The sequence below is a fragment of the Lotus japonicus genome, chromosome 1 (genome assembly GCF_012489685.1).
Source record: "Lotus japonicus ecotype B-129 chromosome 1, LjGifu_v1.2".
In the NCBI taxonomy this organism is placed as follows: Eukaryota; Viridiplantae; Streptophyta; class Magnoliopsida; order Fabales; family Fabaceae; genus Lotus; species Lotus japonicus.
The window spans coordinates 70,038,585-70,047,700 of NC_080041.1; the positions used below are offsets into that span (position 1 = coordinate 70,038,585).

The window sequence follows — 9,116 nt, forward strand, 5'->3', positions numbered from 1 at the left end:
ATCAAGGTCGTGTTGGGATCGCCACCTTTAGAGAAGTTTTCCCACCTAGCACTTGCCGCAATTCAGTGTGATTGAAATCGCTTGATACAATTTTTGTATTTTCAATTAGACGTTATAGTCAACAAACTCCCGAGATGGAGAACAAGAACGTGTCTTTGTTTTTACAATTTAGACGTTTTAGCCAACAAACTCCCGAGATGGAGAACAAGATCGTGTCTTTGTTTTTAATCTTGCGGCTTCCATGAGTCTTGCTTAGAGTTTTGCTTTAGTTGACTATCGCTGCACCAAGTCGATCTCTTCCTCAATCTTTAGCTGTAGTAATACCTCAGGCTTGACGCGTTCCAAGATCGTGGCACTCGCCTCCCATCCAAACTCTCGAGGTGGTAGGCCCCTTTTCCCAATGCTTTCAAGATTCTGTAAGGGCCTTCCCAGATCGATCTCAACTTGTTCCCCACATTCCCAGTCTGTTTCTTAAGAACTAGATCTCCCACTTGCATCGCCCGTGGGCGGACTTTCGTGTCATACCTCGCCGCAGCCCGCTGCTTCATCGCCACCTCTCTGGCACGAGCTTCCTCTCGTGTTTCAGATAACAGGTCCAGCTCCACCGCCATGTTGGAAGAGTTCTCGCCCGAGCTGTGGCGTTGTCCGCCAAGAGCTGTTGTCTATCTCCACCAGTAGCATGGTGTCGGCGTCGTAGGTCATCCTGAAAGAAATTTCCCTTGTGGTTGAAAGCGGCGTCGTGTTGTAGGATCAAATCACAACCGGGAGTTTGTCCAACTAGGCTCCCTTTGCTTCAGAGAGTCGGCGTTTTAAACCTCGCAAGATCACTTCATTCGCTGACTCAGCTTGTCCATTGGTCTGAGGGTGTTCTACTGATGAGAATCTCCTCTGGATACCCATTTCCTCACAGAACTCCCTTGCCTGGTTACTTGCAAACTACGTTCCATTGCCTGAGACGATCGCCCTAGGGACCCAAATCTGCACACGATTCTTTTCCAATAAAAACTTACGATCTTACCTGCAGTGATACGTGCAAGGGGCTCGACTTCTACCCATTTTGTGAAGTAATGCACTGCTACGAGGATGAATTTCATCTGTGACCTGGCGGTCAAGAAAGGTCCGACCAGGTCGAATCCCCACATGGCGAAGGCCACGGCGGGCAGATTGTAGCCAACTGTTGTGGTGGAGCTTTGGGCAAGTCCGCAAACATTTGACATTTTTCGCATTTTTTCACAAATTTCGCGCAGTCTTTCCTCATCGTGAGCCAATAGAAGCCTGCCCTGAGGACTTAGCACGCCAAAGACCTTCCCCCGAAGTGGCTGGCGCAGACTCCCTCATGAACCTCCGCCATGACAGCCTCGTACTTTTCGGGCGGCAAACACCTCAAGAGGTGCGAGCTAAATCCTCTTGGAAAACCGTGCAGCGTGTAGTGTCCCGCCTCTCGCCTCTGTTCTTCGTGTACCTTACTACCTCACTCGGCTCCCCCCTCAAGATGTCCACGATGGGGTCCATCCATGTTTTCTGGCACTCAACGCAGGCCACCAGCTCCCCCTCTATGCTTGGATTGGCCAGTGTTTCCTGAATCATACTCCGACCCATTAGGAGTCGCACACGCTCCAGATATTTTATCAGAGCAGGCTCTTTCACCTGAAATACCTCGTTCACTTGAATTGCCACCAGCAACGAATCTGTTCTAACCAGCAAACTGTCGATCTGAACCACGATTGCTAACTTTAAACCTGCGATTAGTGCTTCGTACTCCGCCTGGTTATTGCTTGCTTTGAACTGAAATCTTGGAGACTGCTCTAGTATTAATTCCCCAGGTCCTTGCAATGTAACCCCTGCTCCGCTTCCATTTTCATTCGACGATCCATCGACGAACAACGTCCATTGCGTGCTTATTCTCTCGCCGGCTTCTGGTGTTAATTCTACCACGAAATCTGTTAAAGACTCCGCTCCAACCTTTCCTCTCTTGACATACTTCAAACCATACTCTGACAGCTCCACCGACCACGCGACAAGTTTTCCCGACAAGTCTGACTTCTGCAACACCTGCCTCAAAGGTAAATCAGTTCTTACTTTTACCTGAAAGCTATAGAAATAAGGCCTTAGGAGTTCTTACTTTTCTAGTTCAATCCACATGGTCATATTAATTATATGTTCACGATTTTTTTCATGACTCTTAAGTTTGGAACCAAGATTCTTCCAATCTTTAGGCCCTTCATTTTCTAGTTGACTAACATTTTTTGAACCAAATAACTTACAGGAAAAGCAATACACTTTGTCTAAATCTTTAGAATAAACTAGCCATCTTCTGTCATTTTTTTCCCATTTGACAGTGTTCGTTGATAACATGATGAGTAGAAAAATGTATTATTTTCATCTTTTGGATATTGAAAATTTTCATGTCTGATAGGACCATTTTCTATCATTAAATCTCTAAATTTTCCATCAATACTTTTCCATAGTCCTGGTTCATAAATATTTGTAGGAACTTCCCTAGAAGTGTTATTATGCTTAACATACCCTTCTATTCTTCTATTTCTAAAATATTGTGTTCTAGTTCTTGATCGAAATTATGACTATTTGTGTTGTCAATATTATTTATAGGTGGTTGTTCTATCACGTTTTCATCATTGTCAATATCATCTCTAGGTGGTAGTTCTACGTCGTTGTCAGTATTATCTATAGGTGGTTGTTCTATAATATTTTCCTCGTTGTCAGTATTATCTATCATGACTGTTCTATAAAATTTTCACCTAGTGAACTTGCTTCTACGTCATTTATGAATAATAACAAATTTATCAAGAGCACCACATTAAGATTCAATTAGCTTTTCAACTTTTCCTTTTTTCTTCAATTTTACATAACAAGATTCATACTTACTATTTGACATTTTCTTTTGTAAATAATAAAAAGAAACAAAATATTAAAGAAATCTATATAATCTAAACTCTAAAATTAATATAGAAAAGGATGATCGATGAACAGAACGATAGAACCTGGCATTGGAAACAAAGAGAGATTTTGTTGTTTAGATGTTGTGTCAGGCGCAAGGGTGCTACATGTTGTATTGTTGCGTACCCGAAGTTGTGCCCGTGAAATGAAGCGTTCCACCAATCAACCGGGTTGGAGATGAAAGGCTCCGTACGCGGGACACTGAGTTGTATGCGATTTATAGGCGTTCAGAATCAAGACGATGTCAAATCCTGAGAGGTTGAGCCGTAGAGACCAAGTTTGATCAATATACAATAGGTTTCAAGGGAAGGGAAGAAGAGATTTTTCTTATGAACAGAAGATGAAGAGATGAAAAAAACGTGAAGACTAAAGTCTAGAGAGTGAGAGATGTTAGTTAGAGAATTGAGATGGGTTAAAGGAAAGTTAATAGGGATTTACTTTTTTTTTGGGATAAATAAAATACTTTAAATGCCATTAATTATGATATTGGTTAATTTTAAAAAAATATGATATTGATAGACTAATTTTTAGGGAAGAGAGAGATTCTAAATTATTTTATTTTGATCAGTTAAAATTAGTAATAATTTTTTTGGGGCCTTAGGCTAATGCCTAATTTGCCTTGCATCTTACACAACCCTGGGTGACAGGATATGATAAGACATGATAGAATAAGAGAGTTATATATATAAGTGTATGATATGATGAAAGCATGATAGACTCTTATCCTACCCTATTTTGAGGTGGACATGATAATGATAAGATATGATATTTTTTTTGAAACGGATAGGGTATGATATGAAATTGAGAAATGAATGGAATTTCTATCCCGATAAAAAGTACATCATAATTTTTAAAATTTAGGTTAAAAAGCATTTTTGGCCCCTGATGTTTCAAGTTTGTGCAAATTCTGCCCTATCTATTTTTGTCGATGTTTCTACCCCTCATGTTTTCAAACAGTGCACCGTCTACCCCTGACGGAGGGGTAGACGGTGCACTGTTTGAAAACATGAGGGGTAGACGATACACTGTTTGAAAACATGAGGGGTAGAAACATCGACAAAAATATAATAGGGGCAGAATTTGCACAAACTTGAAACATCAGGGGCCAAAAGTGCTTTTTAGCCTAAAATTTATTTTTCTAAGTAAAGAAATGATGTTAACTGAGTAGTAGTGGTTAGCGAGTGATAAAAAAACTAGCTATTTTTGTATGACCAAAACCAATGTTTTAACCGTTTATACATATTACTTCATTTTTAATTAATTTTATGTGAGTAACTAAGTAATTTTAACTAGTAGAAACTAGAAATAAATAAATAATAAAATCATTATAATTAAAATTAACATTTTTATATTTATAAATTAATATATTACAATTATTGAAGAAATATAAATATTGAAATAATTATAATTTGGGGTTATGTTACCGAAAACGAATTGAAAACTGCTATCATATCCTGTTGGTTTATAATTCAGTTCCTCCACATGATAAAATTTACCTATGATTGACAGAATATGAAGAGGGTCACGATGGCATTATCTTATCTAGCTGGCCCACCAAAGAACTAATTACATCAGGATATGTTTACACTATCATATCGTGTCTTATTATCTTGTCCACAAAACGAGCCCCAAATGTGAAGTTATATGAGTCCCAATTGAGATTGGAGAATTCGAAAACTAATTCTATACCAGTGTTAATTATTTCGATATAAATTTGTCAAGTTGGAATCATCCATGATAGTTCGAGTAATAATTTATCCTCCTACAAATATTTGGTATCTTCGAAATATGAAAAATATTTAATACTTTTCCATTTAGTATCTAGAAGAATTTATAGTAGAACGAAAGGTGATGATATAGCATTACTTTAGTAGCTCACTTTGCATGTTAACCAAGGTTGTAAAAACCGGATCGGTGATGCAACCGATAAAGGTACTGGTTCAATGTTCATTAGTTCAACCGTGGTCCAACCGGTTTTACTACGATAACTAAATAATATCATTTTAAAATAAATATATATATGTATAAAGTAATAATACTGTATTTCTCTTCAATTAAATTTTCTCATCCATCTTCTTCATCCCTCTTTTACTTTCTTCAAGAAATTATTATGAACACAAGCTATTTTTTCATTTTTCTCTCTTCCTCAACCAGTTGAATCCACTCATTAGAAATCCTTTTATTCTCCATTTTATTTTTTCCCTTCTTCTTTGTTTCAAGAAATCATTCACGGCTTCTATTATGTGCAACGAACAAGTCCATTACAAGATTACAAAACAATTCTTATAAATTAAGCTGTGTAATTCAATAATTGCAACATGAATTACAACATGGGTTTACAACACTTGTAGTTTTATTGAATAGAAGAAGAAACAGAGGGTTGCGGTTGAAGAAACAGAGGGTTGCGGTCGAAGAAACAACCGTGACGGTGACGACGGTGAGACACGGATAATTCCGGTGGCGAAGACTTGCGGCGCAGCGGAGGTGGCTGCCCGGCGGAAAGAAGGTTGGAAGATGATCTAAGGCTACGTTTGGATTGATGATATATAATGGAGAGAAACAGAATGGAACATAATGGAACGGAACAGAATGGAATGGAACTGACTGAAAATCGTTTTTCATTGTTTGGACACTTTAGGATGGAATGGAACAAATTTACCACTTTATTATTTGGATCGTGGACGGAATGGAATAAGTTTTATTTTTTCATCCCAATTTTTCCCTTGTTATAAAAATATTAATTTCCACATTGTTTTTCTAAATCACAAGTAGCTCTTTGGTAACATGTCCTTTTATGCTTTTCTAGCCATATCTTTCCCACTAAAGAACGAAATTTCATCTAATGTCTCTCTTCCAAATTAAGACTGAGTTTTTCATCAATTGTCATATCTTCCACATCGTCAATATCAATTTGTTCTGCACCACAGAAATAACAGCAAGCAAACACTTTTTGTCGAAATTGAACTTAAAAGATTGAAGCATGTATGCGCTCAAGATTAATCCTTACTGGTTCAGTTGCTTATTATCTAACATTTTTTGGTATTATTTTATTAGATCAATTGGTTTCCATCGAGTTCCATCATGTTTTAAGTTACATAAACAGATGATCCTTCACTTCATGACCTCCATTCCGTCCCCTTTCCTTCATTCCAAACAAAGTCTAAGGGGAAGAGTTTGGAAGAGAAGACTAGGGTTTCTATCTTTCTGGAATTGGCGTGTGTTGCTAATGTGTTTTGTTTTCTGTTTTTTTTTAAGTTGTGTTTTGGTTGGGAGAAATATATATTAGTGTTTGTTGCAATTATTTTTTATGTGCTACAATTATTGTTGTTCCTTAGCCCAATTTGTAAAAGAACGCGAAAAAATGTTTTTGGAGCTAAACCGCTTGAAACCGCCAACCGGCCGGTTTTGGACGATTCTTCCGATTCGTTTGGTTCATCTTCGGTTATCTAACCACACGGTTTTGTGGTTTTTTTGGACCAGCCAGGGGTCCGGTTCCCGACTCAACCGGTCGAACTAACTGGCCGGTTTGGTTGATAACCATGATGTTAACTATGGTAGTAAAAACTACCAAAACAAATGCTCCACCTCAAATCTTCGTTCTCTCTCTCACTCATAAATCACATTAAATTAATTTAAAGTTTCAACTTAATATTTATACTTTCATTAATTTTTTTTAATATATCTCTCTTTCAAAAATATCATTAAATGAATTCAAAAATTTCAACTCGATTTTAATCCTTTCATTAATTATTTCTCAAGTCATTATTTAAAAGACTTTAAGGTGCAGGGTGAGGCCTAGTTCAATGTAATGACAAAGTAGAGGTTATTGTAGTCATTTCAAACTTATAAAAAAAAAAGTAATTGCAATTATTTTAAATATTTAATCTCATTCATTCAAGTTTTTATATAACTATCTAACAATGTAGAATTCAAAGTCTTTGATCTTTGTCTTTTTCTCTCATAAATATCACTGAATGAATTTAAAGTTCTTACTCAACATTAATCTTGTCATAAAATGAATTCAAAGTTTATAACTCAATATCATTAAATTGAAATAAGTTAGGATCCCTTAATTAAGCATCACCGTTGGATTGATACATCTATGTTTTTCTTCTTGTTTACACATGAACTTAACCATGTATAAATAGATGCTCCTAAAGCTCTAATTTCTCATCCTAAGAAATACACACAATCACTCTCAGACCTGGAAGTACAGAATGATGACAAGCTCTTCATTTCCTACCTTCTTCTTCATTATAATTACCTTTACCATAAAACTGAAGTTTGCCACTGCTGGTGTTAGTGTCAAAGACATAGAAGGTAATATTTTGAATATTACAAACAAGTACATCATTTGGCATAACATCCCAATGGCAGGTGGCACCGGACTTACAGTTCCTAGCGATGAGGTGAACAACCTACTTGTTATCGGATCCAATCCCTTGCCGGTAACATTTACAAAATCTAATAGAGAAAAGGTAATCCTTACAGATGATATTTTAACGATCAATTTCACCAATATTCCAATGTATAATGGTTCTTCTTCTTGGATTGTTGACTATAAAGAATCAACCCATGTGTCGTATGTAGCTGTTGGCAGTGCTAAAGATTACCCTGGTCATCAAATTAAGACGGGGACTTTCAAAATTGAGCCTTGTGATGAGGCCTACAAGCTTGTTTTTTGTAGTGATGCCAATAACTCATCTTGCAAAGATGTTGGGATATATGCAGATAGTGCTGACTATAAACATGTAGTTCTTGGTGGAGGTGTAATGTTAGTTAGATTCCAAAAGCATAACATATGAATGTATATATGTATTATTTTCTATTATTAATAATGGTTTTATATAATGTAAGGTGAAATTAAGATAGATGAATAACAAGGCTGAATTTCTTAATGAGTAGTCTATGCTAATTTTAAATTTTCAGGAAAAAATGATAACTAACCTTACCTCTCTAGAGATAGCACTAATTACATACACTTTCACCTTTGTTGTTTAGAAAATTAGACTTAAATCTCACTTTAAGTACTTTTATTCCTATGTTGACACCCTTTTTTTTGATAACTTAAACATGCCCTTGTTCTATTTATGTAGAACCAATACATTAAGTCCAATAAAAAGTGATAATAACAAAGGAGGCCCTAGTATGCACAAAAATTGTGCAAAGTTGCAAAAACCCGGTTTGACCTATTATTACAGGTCCAGGTACCACAAAATAATCATACGCGTTTCTTCAATTTTGGCCCCCATTTAATCTAAATCATGTGAAAACCCCAGAATGTTGAAATCAGATTAGGGTTACGATTTCTCGGTCTCTCTCCTTCCCTTGAAGCACCTGGGCGTCGTGTTATACTAAAATCAGATATGGGGTTGTTTTTTATTGTGTTTGTTTGGTGATTACCTCCTTCGTGGCCGAATCGACGTTACCACCTCGCCATGCACATCATTCTTCTTCTGTCTTTGGTTTTGTGCAAAGTTGCACAAACCCATTTTGACTTCTTATTATAGGTCCAGGTCCGGTTACCACAAAAATTAAAGCTTTTATTTTAGAGGTCAAGCCAAATCTAAACTTTATCATGCCATCAGAATCAGGGATTCAACCAAACAATCTTGAAGCCAAGTATGGGTGGCTGTTTTGGTGTTTGTAGCACTGGTGGTTGGTTTTGGGGCCGTAACAGTGTTTTGGTGAGCGTGAATTCGATGAGGTTTTTGAATAGGGAAGGGAAGGTAATGGTTGGGTGCGAGTGGTTGGAGGATGCTTATTGCCTGTAACGCCAGTTGCGGCTGGTGGTTGGGGTTGGTGGTTCATGGGTGAGGAGAACGATAACTGTGCTGGGTGAGAGAGTGGTAGCCGTTTGGGTTTTGCTGTGGTTGTCGGGGTACTGGTTACAGTGTGGGCGTCGTTGGTGCAGGTGAGGCTCGGTGGTGGTGTGGTGGTTGGATTGCTGGACTACGACTAGAGACCCTACAAAACACAAAACTTGCAGATTTAAATTTTTAATCATAATTTTCACATCCAATAATTTTAATGACTAAGATATTCCTTAAGATCGAACATAAAAAACCAGAATGTGATGTTGATGAAATAAGTCATATTCTTTCAGTGCACAAATTCAAGATTTTATACAGTAAATTCAAATGTATTTTGTTTTGGAT

The 9,116-nt window shown here is 37.2% G+C and overlaps 2 protein-coding genes across 2 annotated transcripts; one reads left to right on the forward strand and one right to left on the reverse strand.

Moving 5' to 3' along the window:
* Window positions 1–1,383: 1,383 nt before the first annotated feature.
* On the reverse strand, window positions 1,384–2,737 carry LOC130744356 (uncharacterized). Its single transcript, XM_057596550.1, has 2 exons — window positions 2,627–2,737; window positions 1,384–2,052 (listed from the first exon to the last, which is right to left on the reverse strand). Exons 1-2 carry the CDS (start codon window positions 2,735–2,737, stop codon window positions 1,384–1,386), a joined length of 780 nt encoding a protein of 259 aa, XP_057452533.1.
* A 4,414-nt stretch (window positions 2,738–7,151) lies between these two features.
* On the forward strand, window positions 7,152–7,763 carry LOC130731999 (kunitz-type serine protease inhibitor DrTI-like). Its single transcript, XM_057584142.1, has one exon. It carries the CDS (start codon window positions 7,176–7,178, stop codon window positions 7,761–7,763), a length of 588 nt encoding a protein of 195 aa, XP_057440125.1. The 5' UTR covers window positions 7,152–7,175.
* Window positions 7,764–9,116: the final 1,353 nt, after the last annotated feature.

Coding starts and splice junctions, on each gene's coding strand:
- LOC130744356 (XM_057596550.1), bottom strand. CDS start 2,737: ATGATAGATAATACTGACAACGAGGAAAATATTATAGAACAACCACCT. Junction 2,053..2,626: donor ATATTGACAATGATGAAAAC/GTGATAGAACAA, acceptor CCTTTGAGGCAG/GTGTTGCAGAAGTCAGACTT.
- LOC130731999 (XM_057584142.1), top strand. CDS start 7,176: ATGATGACAAGCTCTTCATTTCCTACCTTCTTCTTCATTATAATTACC.